Source organism: Salvelinus sp. IW2-2015, linkage group LG23 (genome assembly GCF_002910315.2).
Source record: "Salvelinus sp. IW2-2015 linkage group LG23, ASM291031v2, whole genome shotgun sequence".
Classification (NCBI taxonomy): Eukaryota; Metazoa; Chordata; class Actinopteri; order Salmoniformes; family Salmonidae; genus Salvelinus; species Salvelinus sp. IW2-2015.
In genome coordinates this window covers 12,781,535-12,802,367 of record NC_036863.1, presented here as the reverse complement: position 1 = coordinate 12,802,367, position 20,833 = coordinate 12,781,535, and the positions used below count along the sequence as shown (strand labels likewise).

At 43.5% G+C, this 20,833-nt stretch overlaps 1 protein-coding gene across 11 annotated transcripts in view; it reads right to left on the bottom strand.

Annotated features, from left to right (window-relative positions):
* Positions 1-20,833, bottom strand: part of LOC111950373 (MAP/microtubule affinity-regulating kinase 4-like) — a 72,618-nt gene that overhangs the window by 28,186 nt on the left and 23,599 nt on the right. For 7 of the 11 annotated variants that reach the window (XM_023967902.2, XM_023967907.2, XM_023967908.2 and 4 more), the window contains 10 exons: positions 15,871-15,919; positions 15,054-15,119; positions 14,388-14,458; positions 14,117-14,173; positions 12,030-12,266; positions 8,699-8,818; positions 7,987-8,086; positions 7,610-7,719; positions 7,102-7,291; positions 2,903-3,129 (listed from right to left, as the gene is read on the bottom strand). In XM_023967902.2, coding sequence (XP_023823670.1) covers positions 2,903-3,129; positions 7,102-7,291; positions 7,610-7,719; positions 7,987-8,086; positions 8,699-8,818; positions 12,030-12,266; positions 14,117-14,173; positions 14,388-14,458; positions 15,054-15,119; positions 15,871-15,919 — 1,227 coding nt within the window. The remainder of the gene's footprint in view (positions 1-2,902; positions 3,130-7,101; positions 7,292-7,609; positions 7,720-7,986; positions 8,087-8,698; positions 8,819-12,029; positions 12,267-14,116; positions 14,174-14,387; positions 14,459-15,053; positions 15,120-15,870; positions 15,920-20,833) is intronic. The other 4 variants (XM_070434369.1, XM_023967905.2, XM_070434367.1 and 1 more) reach the window with 1 other exon arrangement.

Sequence of the window (20,833 nt, the reverse complement as noted above, 5' to 3'; positions counted from 1 at the left end):
TACTCCATGTACATCATGTGTATATGACGAATAAACAAACTTGAACAACCAGAGTCCCGCAGTATTATTTCTAAGCGCATCCGATGCAGAGTAGGCTACTACCTGGGCCAGCTCTACGGGGTGGCAAAGCCGGAAAAATTATTTGTGCCCCTGCAGTTTTCTTTCCCCATAAACATAACAAATTGGTTGGTTTTGCCAATGTAGCGCTGCCGGGCTTGCCAGAGGCTATATGCTGGGTCAGCGCTCAAGATCTGAGGAGGGTGGATATAATAATGTAACATATAGTAGTTAAAATCCAGTGCATTCTGATTGGGCACCTAGCCATGCAATTTCATAAGGTACGCCTTCATTACCTTGTTTAGTAATGTCATTGCATCGCACCAGGGCGGGGTCAAATTGACAGTTTTTTTCTCACACAGAGGGAAAAAAAATCACTTTTGCAGACAGCTACAGCTAATACTAGTCTAGCTAGTATATACTAGTTTCATTGCTCCAGTTACTCAACTAGTCTAAAGGCCAGTTTTATTGCTTCTTTAATCAGGACAACAGTTTTCAGCTGTGCTAACATAATTGCAAAAGGGTTTTCTAATGATCATTTAGCCTTTTAAAATGATAAACTTGGATTAGCTAACTCAACGTGCCATTGGAACACAGGAGTGATGGTTACTGATAATGGGCCTCTGTACGCCTATGTAGATATTCCATTTAAAAAATCAGCCGTTTCCAGGTACAATAGTCATTTACAACATTAACAATGTCTACACAGTATTTCTGATCATTTTCACGTTATTTCAATGGACAAAGAATTTGCTTTTCTTTCAAAAACAAGAACATTTCTAAGTGACCCCAAATTTTTGAACGGTAGTGTACAGTGGGGAGAACAAGTATTTGATACACTGCCGATTTTGCAGGTTTTCCTACTTACAAAGCATGTAGAGGTCTGACATTTTTATCATAGGTACACTTCAACTGTGAGAGACGGAATCTAAAACAAAAATCCAGAAAATCACATTGTATGATCTTTAAGTAATTAATTTGCATTTTATTGCATGACATAAGTATTTGATCACCTACCAACCAGTAAGAATTCCGGCTCTCACAGACCTGTTAGTTTTTCTTTAAGAAGCCCTCCTGTTCTCCACTCATTACCTGTATTAACTGCACCTGTTTGAACTCGTTARCTGTATAAAAGACACCTGTKRACACACTCAATCAAACAGACTCCAACCTCTCCACAATGGCCAAGACCAGAGAGCTGTGTAAGGACACCAGTGTTTGGAGGAAGAAGAAGGATGAGTACAACCCCAAGAACACCATCCCAACCGTGAAGCATGGAGGTGGAAATATCATTCTTTGGGGATGTTTTTCTGCAAAGGGGACAGGACGACTACACCGTATTGAGGGGAGGATGGATGGGGCCATGTATCGCGAGATCTTGGCCAACAACCTCCTTCCCTCAGTAAGAGCATTGAAGATGGGTCGTGGCTGGGTCTTCCAGCATGACAATGACCCGAAACACACAGCCAGGGCAACTAAGGAGTGGCTCCGTAAGAAGCATCTCAAGGTCCTGGAGTGGCCTAGCCAGTCTCCAGACCTGAACCCAATAGAAAATCTTTGGAGGGAGCTGAAAGTCCGTATTGCCCAGCGACAGCCCCGAAACCTGAAGGATCTGGAGAAGGTCTGTATGGAGGAGTGGGCCAAAATCCCTGCTGCAGTGTGTGCAAACCTGGTCAAGAACTACAGGAAACGTATGATCTCTGTAATTGCAAACAAAGGATTCTGTACCAAATATTAAGTTCTGCTTTTCTGATGTATCAAATACTTATGTCATGCAATAAAATGCAAATGAATTACTTAAAAATCATACAATGTGATTTTCTGGATTTTTGTTTTAGATTCCGTCTCTCACAGTTGAAGTGTACCTATGATAAAAAATTACAGACCTCTACATGCTTTGTAAGTAGGAAAACCTGCAAAATCGGCAGTGTTTCAAATACTTGTTCTCCCCACTGTATATACAGTATACACAACTTTGCGTTATTTGATGGGTCTAGAGACAATGACCAATGTAGCCTAATTGGTTGTGCTCTGAGGTGAGCCCCGGAGTGGTGTTCCTGTTATCCTGACTGTCCACTCCTGTGGTGCTGAAATTGTCCGTGCATCTAATGTTATCCTTTCACCGCGCTGACTGGCAGTAGCCTGGTGTGTTGTTTAAATGAGCACATCTTGGGCAGTCTTCGTGGGACTTGTCTTTAACATCGCATGCTTTCTTGTGTGCAAAATTACAGTTGTTGTGTATATGTCTGCATTTCAGATAGGCCTACATTTAAAAAATAAAATTGTATGTAGGACCAATAACGTGTATTGCCTACTAAAAGAAGTATGCAAACTTTCACTCTGATATCATACATTTGCATGACATAGTCATTGTGTGACAGGCCACTGTAAAAGTCAATATTATGAAAATGACACAGCCTAATTTTTCACCCCCTCCTTGCTCTCTTGCTATAGCCTGTGTGTGTTGGTTTTGTATATGCATTTTTGTTCATTTGACATTTGGTAATGTGAATCGGACCGGACCAAATGAAGAACTATAGCAAACAAACTTGTGTGAAAACGCCTTTACATACTACCCTGTGGAAATGTGCCCATACGAGTCTTATAGCTAGCAGCCATTTGCCTAAACAAGACTGCGTCCAAAATGGCACCCTATTTCCTGTGTAGTAGTGCACTACTTAGGGAATAGGAAGCCATTTCAAACGCATATCTTGAAACAGAAATCTTTCCCAGGGCGCGTCCGAAATGGTATTGTAATCTGTATAGTAATGCACTACTTATGGAATAAGGTGCCATTTCAAATGCAGCCCTATAACCCCCCCACCACCCAACCCACCCATCCTACCTCACTGTTCCTCACCGTGGTGGCAGTCATCTCCTTTCGGCGATCGGGGATCTCTGACTTGTTGGGGTTATTGGCACTGCTGACCATGGGACTGGAGGGTGGCAGCGAGCGACTGCCCATCACGCTGCAGCTGGCCTTACGCGGGGGCATGCGCCCCTCCCGCAGCTCCCGGTCACCTGTGCTGGTGGGGCTCCGCTTGGGGTGCATGACCGGCATGGAGGGCCCGCCTGAGGGGGTAACACACATGTTAACACTGGCACACAGACAGATACACACACATGCACACACTCACAGACACTTAGTCAGTGGACAGGACAGGAGCTGAGGATATGGGAAGGATGACCACATGTCCCGGATTGTGCAGGACAGTCCCACATTTTGTCCCGTAACCAAACAATCATGTCCCGCATTTTATAAATTTAAACAACACATTTTTTTTGTCCCATATGTAAGTCAGACATTTTTTCTCTCCAAATCAAATCAAATTTGACTTGTCACATGCTCTGAATATAACAGGTATTACAGTTAAATGCTTGCTTACTTTCTTACTTACAAGCCCCTAACCAACAATGCAATTTTAAGAAAAATAAGTGTTAAGTCAAAAAAAGATAAGTAAAAAATAAAAATAAAAAATAATTAAAGAGCAGCAGTAAAATAACAGTAGCGAGGCTATATACAGGGGGTACCAGTAAAGAGTTAATGTGCGGGGGCACAGGTTAGTCGAGGTAATTGAGGTAATACAGTTGAAGTCTGAAGTTTACATACACCTTAGCCGAATACATTTAAACTCAGTTTTTCACAATTCCTGACATTTAATCCTAGTAAAAATGCCCTGTCTTAGGTCAGTTAGGATCACCACTTTATTTAAAAAATGTGAAATGTCAGAATAATAGTAGAGAGAATGATTTCTTTCAGCTTGTATTTCTTTCATCATATTCCCAGTGGGTCAGAAGTTTACATACACTCAATTAGTATTTGGTAGCATTTCCTTTAAATTGTTTTACTTGGGTCAAACGTTTTGGGTAGCCTTCCACAAGCTTCCCACAATAAGTTGGGTGAATTTTGGCCCATTCCTCCTGACAGAGCTGGTGTAACTGAGTCAGGTTTGTAGGCGTCCTTGCTCGCCCATGCTTTTTCAGTTCTGCCCACACATTTTCTATAGGATTGAGGTCAGGGCTTTGTGATGGCCACTCCAATACCTTGACTTTGTTGTCCTTAAGCCATTTTGACACAACTTTGGAAGTATGCTTAGGGTCATTGTCCATTTGGAAGACCCATTTGCGACCCATTAACTTCCTGACTGATGTCTTGAGATGTTGCTTCAATATATCCACATAATTTTCCATCCTCATGATGCCATCTATTTTGTGAAGGGCACCAGTCCCTCCTGCAGCAAAGCACCCCCACAACATGATGCTGCCACCCCCGTGCTTCACGGTTGGGATGGTGTTCTTCGGCTTGCAAGCCTCCCCTTTTTCCTCCAAACATAACGATGGTCATTATGGCCAAACAGTTCTATTTTTGTTTCATCAGACCAGAGGACATTTCTCCAAAAAGTACGATATTTGTCCCCATGTGCAGTTGTAAACCGTAGTCTGACTTTTTTATGGCAGTTTTGGAGCAGTGGCTTCTTCCTTGCTGAGCAGCCTTTCAGGTTATGTCGATATAGGACTCGTTTTACTGTGGATATAGATACTTTTGTACCTGTTTCCTCCAGCATCTTCACAAGGTCTTTTGCTGTTATTCTGGGATTGATTTGCACTTTTCGCACCAAAGTACGTTCATCTCTAGAAGACAGAACTCCTTCCTGAGCGGTATGACGGCTGCGTGGTCCCATGGTGTTTATACTTGCGTGCTATTGTTTGTACAGATTAACGTGGTACCTTCAGGCGTTTGGAAATTGCTCCCAAGGATGAACCAGACTTGTGGAGGTCTACAATTTTTTTCTGAGGTCTTGCCTGATTTCTTTTGATTTTCCAATGATGTCAAGCAAAGAGGTACTGAGTTTGAAGGTAGGCCTTGAAATACATCCACAGGTACACCTCCAATTGACTCAAATTATGTCGATTAGCCTATCAGAAGCTTCTAAAGCCATGACCTCGTTTTCTGGAATTTTCCAAGCTGTTTAAAGGCACAGTCAACTTAGTGTATGTACATTTCTGACCTACTGGAATTGTGATACAGTGAGTTATAAGTGAAATAATCTGTCTGTAAACAATTGTTGGAAAAATTACTTGTGTCATGCACAAAGTAGATGTCCTAATCGACTTGCCAAAACTATAGTTTGTTAACAAGAATTTTGTGGAGTGGTTGTAAAATGAGTTTTAATGACTCCAACCTAAGTGTATGTAAACTTCCGACTTCAACTGTATGTACATGTAGGTACACTATGACTATGCATAGATAATAAACAGAGAGTTGCAGCAGCATAAAAGAGGGGGTGGGGGGACAATGCAAATAGTCTGGGTAGCCATTTGATTAGGGCGGCAGGTAGCCTAGTGGTTAGAGTGTTGGATCAGTAACCGAAAGGTTGCAAGATCAAATCCCTGAGCTGACAAGGAAAAAATCTGTTGTTCTGCTCCTGAACAAGGCAGTTATTGAAAATTAGAATTTGTTCTTAACTGACTTGCCTAGTTAAATAAAAAGTGATCAGTTCAGGAGGCTGGGGGTAGAAGTTAAGAAGCCATTTGGACATAGACTTGGTGCTCCGGTACCGCTTCCCATGCGGTAGCAGAGAGAACAGTCTATGGCTGGAGTCTTTGACAATTTTTCGGGCCTTCCTCTGACACTGCCTGGTATAGAGGTCCTGGATGGCAGGAAGCTTGGCCCCAGTGATGTACTGGGCCGTACGCACTACCCTCTGTAGGGCCTTGCATTCAGAGGCCGATTAGTTGCCATACCAGATAGTGATCAACCAGTTAGGATGCTCTCGATGGTGCAGCTGTAGAACCTTTTGATGATCTGAGGATCCATGCCAAATCTTTTCAGATTTGCCCTCTTCACGACTGTCTTGGTGTGCTTGGACCATGTAGGGGCTAACATGGTCCAGTTTGATGAAGTGCTACAAATGTAAGTAAATAGCCGTATTAGACTGAAAGATAAGGTAATTTCGTCAAACGTGTGAGAGTCTCCACGCCATCGGCTCCTTACAAGGCACCCTGACCTACGTCCCCAATATCTCTGTCTCTTCTTCATGCGAATTACGTGGATTTGGGCCTTGTCGGGTGTCTGAAGTAAATCCTACATGTCCGACTCGTTAAAGAAAAAATACTTGTCCAGTTCGAGGTGAGTAATCGCTGTTCTGATATCCAGAAGCTCTTTTCGGTCATAAGAGACGGTGGCAGAAACATTATGTACAAAATAAGTTACAAAAAAACCACACACAATAGCACAATTGGTTAGGACGCCGTAAATCGGCAGCCATCTCCACCGACGCCATTATTCAACATTCTTATGATACATATATTTTAAGCTCAACGTGACTGCAATTCCACCCTGTCTCTTGTCGTCACGCAATCACGTTGAGCTTAAAATATATGTATCATAAGAATGTGGTACTGGTGATGATAAACACTTCTCCAATCGTTGTTGAGATCTGATATTCTGCACAGCGCAAAACAAGATTTCAACCAATCACATTTCTCAAATTCTTTCAACTAAATTCCAGCTAATCTTGGAGAGGACAGTTAGGCCTAACTACTTACAAAAGTGTAATTCTGTTGAAGTGCTACAAATGTATATATAAATGCATATTCCCATGAAACTGATTGAGATCAAATAATTGGCTTGCAGATGCAGTTTGGACATTTCACCGTATAACGTGAAGAATTATCATTCACGATTGACAGTGATGATGGCCTATTTTGAAATGAGGTATACCTAACTTGGTGTTTGAGGGTATTAAAAATATAAAATTTTCTTGTATCAATATGTGGTCAGATGGTGCAATTGGAGGATGCATTTTATATAATGATATTCAATAGGCTATCTGTTGGTAGAAATTATGATGTTATTTACATTTGTATTGCGCTCCGTTACCTAAACAATGTCCACTACACCATGAGCGGAATTAGGATTTGGGGGGGGGGGTTATGAGATGGTAGGAAGGCTGGTGAGGGAAGGTACAGTAGAATCTACAGTAGAAAGTAAACAAGAGGGTACAGTAGAAGGTGCAGCAGAATGCACAGTTGAACACTCACAGAAGTCACTGTGCCGCCGCTGCCTGTGATAGGTGGAAGCGCTACGCTGGGTCTTGCTGTGCGAGGAGGATGAAGAGGAGGAAGAGGAGCCTGCAATGGCCAAGGAGTGCTTGTTGGTCCCGTTGGTGATGGGGCTGGGCCGGACCCGTGCAAGGGACAGGGTACTGGCCAAACGAGACTCGCCACCATCCTGTTACCAAGACAACCACAGCACGGGTGTTAACTAGCTGCATGGACTAAATGTGGAGCCACCAAGAGCACTGTGGCTTTCCGTGTACCGATATGTTGTTTTACATTCACATAATACGCCTATATAAATATCAAAATACCTCTATTGTTTGTCTACATAATTCTTCATCAAATAAGCATTTTAGTATGTCCTTACAAAAATACATATTCTTACCTAAATCCAGTATACATACTGATTACTAGGGCTGCAGTGTTTTTCTGTGTAATAGCACATTGATATCTTGTGCTTCCCTCTGGTGGCCAGGCCCAGACTGCTCACCTCATTCTTGAGGCCCAGCAATAGGTAGGTAGCGGTGACCTCGTTGTACTTCTGGTTGAGCAGAGCGTCCTTGATCTCCTCGGGAGTAAAACCCATCCCCACCATCACCTCTGAAGACCACAAATAAGGGGAGATGGGGAAAAAGAAGGTGGCCATTTTGGAAATCATTTTAAGTTAAAGTTCATTTTAAGCTAACATTTCATGAACAGATATTACCTGAAAGGATACTGTATCTGAAATGTGTTTCATAAGAATGTCAAAAGGCATGAAGTGACCTGGCTAAATAAGCCACCAGAGCCAAAATGGAAGAGTAACACATTGCCTTTAGTGCCGAAATGGTGGATAGCAACGCAGTGGCCTGGACATAGCTGGCTCACCTATGCGAGCGGCATCACTGTAGTCCTCAACAGGCTCTATATGGGGCTTCAAGGAATCCTCATCATACCCTGCGTTTATCCACTTGTCCTTCATGACTTGCTGTGGAGATCACAACAAGATTCCATGTTAGAGTAGCTAAAGTTGGAAATCCTGTGTGTGTGTGTGTTGGTGATTTGGGGATGTAGGTGAAATTCATGTTATGGTGGTTTGTATACCAGTATCGTAATACTCATTAGTATCGTGGCAAGGAAACAAAACACAAAGTGGATTGAACTTCTTAAGGAAAACCACCCTAATGTTGGAAAAAAACATTATGTTGTCATCCAGAGACACATGTGTTTATTTTCCAAGCTATAGCACACAATATTTAACATACAGGAGGTTTTTAAAGGACCAAAGTGTTTGGTCTGCTTTGTGTAAAAAAATTGCCATGGAAAAATACTGGTATGGTCCTGGCCCTAGTGGTTTGGAGCTTTATTACATGTTGGGGTATTAGTGTGTGACATGTGCACTGCTGTTATACCCTTTTTACACTACTGAGCCAAACCGAACCGAGCCAAGCTGTACTGGGCTGGCATAGTTACACATCCACTATAATTGCTAAAACTATGCAAGAAAGGACAATGTGAAAAGACAATATCCAAGCCAGCACAATACGGTTTGGGTTGGTCCTATAGTGTGAATCAGGCATGTGTGGTTGGTTCTCCTCACATCTAAGGTGCAGCGCTTGGTGGGATTGAGCACCAGGAACCGGCGTAGGATCCCCTCGCAGTCGGTGGACATGTAGAAGGGCACACGATACTTCCCTCTCAGGACGCGCTCACGCAGCTCCTGTGGGCAGTGACAAACACACACACATACACACACGTTTTTAAGCACACACCGAACACACACACCAAATGCGGATTGTCAACCACAGACAAAAACACATCGTCAAGCACACACCAAACTTGATGTCAACACACCAAATACACAAGAAAACAGAAATAGTCAAACACACATCAAACAACAGGCCAACCCAGACACACACCAACACAGACATACAGTACATAATTACAGCCGTATATATTCCCCCCCAAGCAGACACATCGATGGCCCTGAACAAACTTTATCTGACTCTATGTAAACTGGAAACCACACATCCTGAGGCTGCATTCATTGTAGCTGGGGATTTTAACAAGGCTAATCTGAAAACAAGACTCCCTAAATTCTATCAGCATATCGATTGTGCTACCAGTGCTGGTAAAACCCTGGATCATTGTTATTCTAACTTCCACGACGCATATAAGGCCCTCCCCCGCCTTCCTTTCGGAAAAGCTGACCACGACTCCATTTTGTTGCTTCCAGCCTACAAACAGAAACTAAAACAAGAAGCCCCCGCGCTCAGGTCTGTTCAACGCTGGTCCGACCAATCTGAWTCCACGCTTCAAGACTGCTTCGATCACGTGGATTGGGATATATTCCGCATCGCGTCCAACAACAACATTGACGAATACGCTGATTCGGTGAGCGAGTTCATTAGAAAGTGCATCGGAGACGTCGTACCGACAGCAACGATTAAAACATTCCCAAACCAGAAACCGTGGATTGATGGCAGCATTTGCGCGAAACTGAAAGCGCGAACCACTGCTTTTAACCAGGGCAAGGTGACCGGAAACATGACCGAATACAAACAGTGTAGCTATCCCCTCCGCAAGGCAATCAAACAAGCTAAGTGCCAGTATAGAGACAAAGTAGAGTCGCAATTCAACAGCTCAGACACAAGAGGTATGTGGCAGGGTCTACAGTCAATCACGGATTACAAAAAGAAAACCAGCCCTGTCGCGGACCAGGATGTCTTGCTCCCAGACAGACTAAATAACTTTTTTGCTCGCTTTGAGGACAATACAGTGCCACTGACACGGCCCGCTACCAAAACCTGCAGGCTCTCCTTCACTGCAGCCGAGGTGAGTAAAACATTTAAACGTGTTAACCCTCGCAAGGCTGCAGGCCCAGACGGCATTCCCAGCCGCGTCCTCAGAGCATGCGCAGACCAGCTGGCTGGTGTGTTTACGTACATATTCAATCAATCCTTATCCCAGTCTGCTGCTCCCACATGCTTCAAGAGGGCCACCATTGTTCCTGTTCCCAAGAAAGCTAAGGTAACTGAGCTAAACGACTACCGCCCCCGTACACTCACTTCCGTCATCATGAAGTGCTTTGAGAGACTAGTCAAGACATATCACCTCCACCCTACCTGACACCCGAGACCCACTCCAATTTGCTTACGCGACCCAATAGGTCCACAGATGACGCAATCGCAACCCACACTGCACACTGCCCTAACCCATCTGGACAAGAGGAATACCTATGTGAGAATGCTGTTCATCGATACACAGCTCAGCATTTAACACCATAGTACCCTCCAAAACTCGTCATCAAGCTCGAGACCCTGGGTCTCGCCGCCCGTGTCAACTGGGTACTGGATTTCCTGACGGGCCGCCCCCAGGTGGTGAGGGTAGTAACACATCTCCACCCCGCTGATCCTCAACACTGGGGCCCCACAAGGGTGCGTTCTGAGCCCTCTCCTGTACTCCCTGTTCACCCACGACTGCGTGGCCATGCACGCCTCCAACTCAATCATCAAGTTTGCGGACGACACTACGTGGTAGGCTTGATTACCAACAACGACGAGACGGCCTAACGGGAGGAGGTGAGGCCCTCGGCGTGTGGTGTCAGGAAAATAACCTCACACTCAACGTCAACAAAACACAAGGAGATGATTGTGGACTTCAGGAAACAGCAGAGGGAGCACCCCCCTATCCACATCGACGGGACAGGTAGTGAGGAGGGTAGTAAGTTTTAAGTTCCTCGGCGTACACATCACGGACAAACTGAATTGGTCCACCCACACAGACAGCGTGTGAAGAAGGCGCAGCAGCGCCTCTTCAACCTCAGCAGGCTGAAGAAATTCGGCTTGTCACCAAAGCATCACAAACTTCTACAGATGCACAATCGAGAGCATCCTGTCGGGCTGTATCACCGCCTGGTACGGCAACTGCTCCGCCCACAACCGTAAGGCTCTCCAGAGGGTAGTGAGGTCTGCACAACGCATCACCGGGGGCAAACTACTCCTCCACGGACAACTACAGCACCCGATGTCACAGGAAGGCCATAAAGATCATCAAGGACAACAACCACCCGAGCCACTGCCTGTTCACCCCGCTATCATCCAGAAGGCGAGGTCAGTAAGGTGCATCAAAGCAGGGACCGAGAGACTAAGAAACAGCTTCTATCTCAAGGCCATCAGACTGTTACTACTACTAACATTTAGTGGCTGCTACAAACATACTGACTCAACTCCAGCCACTTTAATAATGGGAATTGATGGAAATGTATGTAAAAATGTATCACTAAGCCATTTAAACAATGCCACTTAATATAATGTTTARATACCCTACATTACTCATCTCATATGTATATGTATATACTGTACTCTATATCATCTACTGCATCTTGCCATCTTTATGTAATACATGTATCACTAGCCACTTTYAACTATGCCACTTTATGTTTATATACCCTACATTACTCAGCTCATATGTATATACTGTACTCTATACCATCTACTGCATCTTGCCTATGCCGTTCTGTACCATCACTCATTCATATATCTTTATGTACATATTCTTTCTCCCTTTACACTTGTGTGTATAAGGTAGTAGTTGTGGAATTGTTAGGTTAGATTACTCGTTGGTTATTACTGCATTGTCGGAACTAGAAGCACAAGCATTTCGCTACACTCGCATTAATATCTGCTAACCATGTGTATGTGACAAATAAAATTTGATTTGGTTTGATTTGATTTGAAATAAGACACCCATTGTACACTCAATGCACTCTGCACTCACTACAACACTATATCCTATGAAGCGTTCGGATTAGCAGCCACACAGGTCGAAGGACCAGAGTGCACAGTTTGATTCCCAGACTACAGACATCCACCTCTAACCCCCCCCCCCACACCCAACGCCTCACTGCCTCACCTCCCCCACATACACACCTTGAGGTTCTGCCCATCGAACGGCAGCGACCCTGACACCAGCGTGTACAGTATGACCCCCAGGCTCCAGACGTCCACCTCAGGCCCGTCGTACTTCTTCCCCTGGAACAGTTCCGGGGCAGCATAGGGCGGGGAGCCACAGAACGTGTCCAGCTTGTTGCCCAGCGTGAACTCATTACTGAAGCCGAAGTCGGCGATCTTGATGTTGGCGTTGGCGTCCAGCAGGAGGTTCTCGGCCTGGAGAAGGGATGGAGGGAAGAGAGGGACGAGAGAGAGTAGAGGGAAAGAAGGATGGAGGGGTAGAGGGATACATGGAGCAGATGGACGGAGGGATAGAGGGGGAGGGGTGGAGGGATGGAGGTGGGGAGATGGAGAAGGAGAGCAGTCATCCAGGATTCATATAGATAGAGTAGTCCGGAAAGACTGGGAGAAGAAGTGACTCACACTGCGTCTGTCTGTGTTTATGTTCAGGGACATAATATCCAATAACAATCAGAAGACGTATCTATTTTCTCTACCCATTCCACATCTATAAATACATGTACTGTACATCCATAAACGTTCACATCTATAAAATAGGAGGATGACTGACTGCAAGGTCACAATTTTTATGTTGAGGATTATAATGAAAATTACAATCACAAATAATTTACACAGAACAAAAATATGAACACAACGTGTAAAGTGTTGGTCCCATGTATCACGAACTGAAATAAAAGATCCCAGAAATGTTCCATACACACGAAAAGCTTATTTCTCTCAAATTTTGTGCACAAATTTGTTTACATTCCTTTTAGTGAGCATTTCTTATTTGCCAAGATAATCCATCCACCTGACAGGTCTGGCATATAAAAAAGCTTATTAAACAGCATGATCATTACACAAGTGCACCTTGTGCTGGGGAGAATAAAAGGCCACTCTAAAATGTGCAGTTTTGTCACACAACACAATGCCACAGATGTCTCAGGTTTCTAGGGAATGTGCAATTGGCGTGCTGACTGCAGGAATGTCCACCAGAGCTGTTGCCAGATAATTCATGTTCATTTCACTACCATAAAAGTTGTTTTAAAGAATTTGGCAGTACGTCCAATTGTGTGTGTAACCACGCCAGCCCAGGACTTCTGAGACCAGCCACCCGGACAGCTGATGAAACTGTGAGTTTGCACAACCGAAGAATCTTTGAACAAACTGTCAGAAACCGTCTCAGGAAAGCTCATCTGTGTGCACGTCGTCCTCACCAGGGTCTTGACCTGACTGTAGTTCAGCGTTGTAACTTCAACTTCAGTGGGAAAATGCTCATCTTCCATGGCCATTGGCACGCTGGAGAAATGTACTCTTCAGTGATGAATTCCGGTTTCAACTGTACAGGGCAGATGGCAGCCGTCGTGTGGGCGAGCGGTTTGCTGATGTCAACGTTGTGAACCGAGTGCCCCATGGTGGCGGTGGGTTTATGGTATGGGCAGGCATAAGCTACGGACAATACAATTGCATTTTCTCGATGGCACAGAGATACCATGACGAAATCATGAGGCCCATTGTCGTGCCATTCATCCGCCGCCATCACCTCATGTTTCAGCATGATAATGCAAGGCCCCATGTCGCAAGGATTTGTACACAATTCCTGGAAGCTGAAAATGTCCCAGTTATTCCATGGCCTGCATACTCACCAGGTATGTCACCCATTGAGCATGTTTGGGATGCTCTGGATTGACGTTTACAACAGCATGTTCCAGTTCCCACCAGTATCCAGCAAATTTGCACAGCCATTGAAGAGGAGTGGGACACGATTCCACAGGCCACAATCAATAGCCTGATCAACACTATGTGCTGCATGAGGAAAATGGTGTTCACACCAGATAGTGACTGGTTTTCTGATTCACGCCCCTACTTTTCTTTTTAAAGTATCTGTTTCCAACAGATGCATACTGTATCTGTATTCCCAGTCATGTGAAATCCATAGATTAGGGCCTAATTTATTTATTTACATTTATTTATTTCCTTATATGAACTGTAACTTTGTAAAATCTGAAATAGTTGCATGTTGCGTTTATATTTTTGCTAAGTGTATATTCAATCAGCATTCTCACCTTCAAGTCTCGGTGGACAATTTTCTTCATGTGGCAGTAGTGGACAGCAGACACAATCTAGAGGGCAGAGAGACAGGTAATCAGACAGACAGACAAACAGACACACAAACATACATACAGACAGGCAGATTGACATACACACACAGACAGACAGCTTTAGCAAGCAGCAAGCCAGACAGCAAGCCAGACAAACAGACTGACTAAAAAGACAGCTAGACAGCCAGAGAAACAGACAGACAGACAAGTGTGCGAGGCACCGTGGTCGTCATACCTGTCGAAATTTGGCTCTGGCTTCAATCTCCTTCATTCTACCATGAGATACGAGGTAGTCAAACACTTCACCTTAAAACAAAGAGAGTGGTCAATATGATGAGGGAAATACTGTATGTGACAAAATATGTTTCAATGCATCATACTGTACACTCAATCTTCCTTAAACCCTTTTCTGGTTCCATAATGTACTCATATTGTGCTCGTTGAATCTGCAGTATTTTCAACCATCATTAACAGTTAAACTAAAATCTTTCCAGTAGCTAATATCAAAGGCCTAACACTAATGTTATAGTGACAGAGACTGTGAGGCTGTGGCCTGCTTCCTCCCAGATTTTATCCTAATGACATTTCAGCTGGTAGAAATATTCTCCCTGGCCACTAAATCCTGTCATTAGCTATAAGCCTATTACCGAAATCCCCCCCTACATTTACAATATAATTTCGTAGAACACAAAAGGTAAAATACGCAACATTAGGTTATGTTTACTTACACATACAGTAGTAGTACGTACTGTACAACCATTGTGTTCAGTTATGGTTTTGAGTCATCTCCATTGGTTTATTTATACTTTTCTCCCCTGTCAATCAAACACAAGCTAATCCGCCATTACGGAGATACAGCAGCTAGGTCTATTGGAACAGATAGGAAGGCAGATGCACCCACCTCCACTGGCATACTCCATGATTAGGTAAAGGGTCTTATCAGTCTCAATCACCTCGAACAGCTGCACTGTAATAGGCACAAACAAAATCAGATAAAAAATAATTAATAAAATCTCCTTTCGTAAAAAAAAACTAAGAAAACACACATCTCTGTCTGATAAATCCAGCGGGGCATGAAAGCGGTCTAGTCTAATGCCATGTGTTTTTTATTTTTATCATATTTCAGCTTTAGAAAATCCCGTTCCCCTCGCCAACCCAACCCTGGGCCCTCCTTCCCCCGCATCTAGCTAGCAACTGTATGTGCTAATAGTGTAGTCTATTCAACATATACAGTGAGAGGCCTAGACAAAATCCTGCTGTCTGGGTGGATGAGACAGGAGTGGACCAGCCATTTAGACTACACACACTACTATCAGTATGCTATGCTATCTTATGCTATACTAAGCTATGCTATGCTATACTAACTATACACAAACAACATGGACTAGTACATTGACTGCGGACTAAAGGTACATTTAAGCCATGGCCACAACATAAGTATACAGCACTATAGTAGCCTACATATAGACATAGTGTGATCATGTGAAAGACAGACACACAGCATAAACACCAGCACAAATGCATAGGATGGTGGTACAGTTCAGTACATACTAGCACAAATGCTTGATAGAAATATAGAATAGATACAACACAGCATGTATCAACATAAACAAACCAAACAAACACACACACACACACACACACACACACACACACACAGCACACACACACACACACACACACACACACACACACACACACTTAATGCAGGCCCTTACCTATGTTTGGGTGATTTAAACCTTTCATTATCCGAACCTCTCGAAAAAGCTGCAAAAGGCAGAAGGATTTTTGTTAGAAGTGAATAGAATACAAATAATATATATAGAACATATTCATATGGGGTCTTCAACTGAGAGTAAATGTTACAGCAATGTGTACCATGTGTTTTTTCAAAATGTTATGCATTTTCAATTCAAACTGCTGTAAGGCTTTACACTTACAGTATTGGAGGAAATCAGTTCAAATGCATTGTCATAAAGAAGGATTTTTAATTTGAACCATCTATCTGGCTCATCTGGTTCACAATATATATAAGATCCTAGCTTTGTGACACAACATCGGGAGTCTGTGTATTGGTTGGACACCCTGAGTTGTGCATTGTTCTGGTGATTGGCGACAGAAAATAACCATACCACAATATAGCCGGCCTCACAAAAAAAATAAAACATATGTATAATCTGTAGCAACTCTACGTTAAGTGAAATGTGTCCCTTGATATGAAAATAAACATTTTAATCCAACTTTTGTCCAAACCGCACCATATTCCTGCTGTCTAAACAGTGGTAGATTGTGGTAGGAAGTCTCGCATGAAGTGCGTGGTCTAACGTCAGCCACGTGTATAATTTTGCAGGAATATGGTGGGGTTCAAGTCAGACTCAGAAAAAAGATAGTATGATAAGCTTTTATATCCTCTTTCTTCATTCCTCCCCCTCTTTCTATATGTCTCTCTCTCCCTCTGTTTCCTCCTTCATTCAATCCCTTATTTTCTCAGTCTAAAGACTCCGGCACTGCCCAACGTCACTGTTGCCATAGCGACCCGGGTATTAAGACTAGGCCCTTCCTCGCTTCTCCAGCTGTGCCAGAGGGAAGTATGGGATACGATGATGCCGCCCCCCGATGTCTTGCCGTCGTCGTCCAGAAATCCCATAATTCCACGGACCAAACATGCCCCAGCACATTTGCTATAACAAACGCCTATCTGACCTACTGTCACTGATATACCATTAATACAAGATATAGGGTACAGATGCATTTGATTGTCAGTCGTATAATCATCTTGTGAGGCTTATTAGTGCAAGTACTTAAAATTGACACAGTTCTGACCACCTCTAGATAGCATTAACACTACCCAACGCGTCACTCTCTCACCAAACTCTCTCCTCTGTCTCTTTACCTCGCCCAACTCTCTCTTTCCCTCTACCCCTTCCTTCTTTATGCGTAACAGACCAGATTATGCTAATATGGGCTCTTTCATGTCTTCTGTATTGAGGATTTTCTCTAGCCACGGGTATGTAAAGCAGCATGTTATCAACGCCAATTGTAGAGCGTTCTCTCGTTGCTAGCCAATCCCGGATCACTCTCATCAATCTAGGCCAAATCTGATAGATAGTACGTGTTGTCTCTGACAATGGCCCAATCGCATTGTTTGGTCTCAAGCAGCCATCCAATCAGTCTCCTCTCTTGCACCGCTGCCCAATAGAAGATAAGCGAGAGAATTTAGGTGGACCTATCAAGGAAGGGCATAGGCATAAGATCACAGATCTTGGTAAGACATGTCATCCAGGCAAGAACAGTGCTATCTCAAGGGAAAGACAAAGTAGCCATGCATTAGAACCCACACAGTGGCCATCTGAAAGATTAGGAATTTGAATCATCCTATATATCTTCAAAGAAATAACAGGTACAATAGATCAAAAATAAATGTTATACGATCATTAAGACTCTCACACCAAGTTCATTCTATAAATTACATACATAACATAATACAGTTCTCATCTATGGACAGTGAAGATACAATTAGAAATTGGGCTTTATACTCTAGCATTTTGGATTTGAAATCAAATTCAGAGGAGACAGTACAGAATGTCACTTTTTATTTGAGGGTATTTTTCTGTATCTCCCTCCCTCTCTCTCTCCCTCTATACCGCACCAGCTGTCTCGACCTCTGAATGCTCAGCTATGAAAAGCCAACTGACATTTCCTCCTGAGGTGCTGACCTGTTGCACCCTCTACAACCACTGTGATTATTTTTTGACCCTGCTCGTCATCTATGAACGTTTGAACATCTTGAAGAATGATCTGGCCTTAATGGCCATGTACTCTCATAATATCCACCGGGAACAACCAGAAGAGGACAGGCCACCCCTCAGAGAGTGGTTTTTCTCTAGGTTTCTTCCTAGGTTCCTGCCTTCTAGGGAGTTTGTCTTAGCCACCATGCTTCTACATTCTGTTAAAATTGCGCCGACAGATAGGGCCGCCGTGCTTCGAGCTCTTAGGAAACTTTGCAGTGTTTTTTTAATGTGTTATTTCTTACATTGTTAGCCCAGATTTTTTTGTGTGTTATTACATACAGCCGGGAAGAACTTTTGGATATATTGACTGGCGGTAACCAGCATTACCAGCATTACGACCAGGAATATGACTTTCCAGAATCAGATCCTTTGTTCGTACCCCTCAGGGCAATTGAACTGATTCCAGAGGCTGATCCAAAACACTGCCGGCGGAGGAGAGGTACTCGGAGTGGACTTCTAGTCCGACTCAGGAGGCGCGCACATCACCCACCGCTTCCGAGTATATTACTCGCTAATGTTCAGTCTCTGGATAATAAAGTTGACGAGCTCAGGGTGAGTCCCTGAGCTTGTCTGAGTCCATACAGCCAGTTAGGTTCTCAGTTCATTGCGCAGACAGGAATAAATATCTCTCTGGGAAGAAGAAGGGCAGGGGTGTATGTTTCATGATTAACCACTCATGGTGTGATTGTGATAACATACAGCAGCCTTTCTTAAAGTATGGGTGGGTCATGGACCTGTTAATGGTGGGTCGCGACGTGTCAGAATACATTTATAATTATTTCATTAATTACTGGAATTGATTTGGCCAAGTGCATCTGCGCTCTCTGTTCAGTGCGCTCTCTGCTTAGCAGCGGTCTCTGCTTAGTTTGGTAGCTGTGCAAGTGGGAGAAGGAGATGCTGTGTGTTTCGCGGTTTACCGGATCTTTTTTCTGCAGTTTTCTTGAAAATCAGGGCAGAATGCTTCAGGGCAGAATGCTTCAGGAAACAGTGCTTCGACAGTGGAAAAGTAAGTCAGCTAGCAAGGCATTGTTGTCATTTTATAACAGGTGATGATAAGCAGAAATACGGGAGCACTAACTCTCATAGTAGTAGATGTGAGTTTCTCTTTGAAACAATCCCCTGGCCTTGTACACAGCTAATAGCTAACATTCGCCAAAGCAAGCTAGCTACTGATAGTGCAACCCTAGTAACAGTACAGATGAAGATGAAAAATTATCAGGCCTACTGTACAGTTTACTGTATAAATTATTGTTGAAAGAAAGTCTAGGTTGGAATAAACTGATTGAAGCAAGATGCTGTTTGAGGCAAACACACACAAACACACACAGTTCTGGTTTGCTCATCTACAGCAGGAAGTGGTCTCCTGCCTGACTGAGAAAGCAGTAGATGTTCTGATCCCGTTTGGCACCACATACCTATGCAAGTCAGGGTTCTCAACTCTGACATACTTAAAAAACAAGTACAGAAATGGTTTAAAAAACAGAGCCCAAATAGACATGCTTGTTGAAAACTTCAATCAGCCACACACCTCTCATTAGGACTGTGTGTGTGTGTGTGTTTTCTGGTCTAAATCTGTGTGATGTGATCAATCAGTTTATTCCACTTCAGAATGAAAATTATTTATTTTATTTTACCAGCAACAGTTCCAACCTAGACAGATATGTAAGAGTGTTTTTAATGGGGGAAAATAAACCTGAATTGATATTTATATGGATATTTTATTTCATTGTTATTTGTTTTGTCTATATTGCATTTGTTTTAGGCATATGGGCAATGAAATATTTATTATATAAATATTTATGTATAGTTGCATATTTTCCTAAGCTTGGGTCCCAAGAAAATACAGAATTTCTCATTTGGGTCCCAGGCTGAAAAAGTTTAAGAACCCCTGAGATACAGGAACTCAAGTTCTTTTGTTCACCCGACCTAGAATACCTCACAATCAAATGCCGACCGTATTACATCCCAAGAGAATTCTCTTCAGTTATAGTCACAGTCGTGTATATTCCCCCTCAAGCCGAAAAACGCTACCGAAGTTCTCTCAACACATTGACTGTAGTCCTCGCGTTGCTAAAACACTCAACCATTGCTACTCCAACTTGCGGGATGCCTACAAGGCCCTCCCCCGCCCTCCCTTCTGATCACGACTCCATTTTGCTCCTCCCTTCCTATAGGCATAAACTCAAACAGGAAGTACCCGTGCTAAGAACTATTCAATGCTGGTCTGAGCAATCGGAATCCACACTTCAAGTTTGTTTTGATCACGCGGACTGGGATATGTTCCGGGTAGCCTCCGAGAATAACATCAACGAATACACTGAAAGGGTGACTGAGTTTATCAGGAAGTGTATAGGAGATGTTGTATCAACTGTGACTATTAAAACCTACCCTAACCAGAAACTGTGAATAGATGGCAGAATTCGTATTTAATCATGGCAAGGTGACTGGGAATATGGCCGAATACAAACATTGGAGTTATTCCCTCCGTAAGGCAATCAAACAGGCAAAACGTCAGTATAGAGACAAAGTGGAGTCACAATTTAACGGCTCAGACACAAGATGTATGTGGCAGGGTCTACAAACAATCACGGATTACAAAGGGAAACACAGTCACGTCTTGCTTCCGGAGAAGCTAAACACCTTCTTCGCCCGCTTTGAGGAGAACACAGTGCCACCGACACGGCCCGCTACCAAGGACTGCGGGCTCTCCTTCTCCGTGGTCGACATGAGTAAGACATTTAAGTGAGTTAACCCTCGCAAGGCTGTTGGCCCAGACAGCATCCCTAGCCGCATCCTCAGAGCATGCGCAGACCAGTCCCCACATGCTTCAACATGTCCACCATTATTCCTGTACCCAAGAAAGCAAAGGTAACTGAAATAAAGGACTATC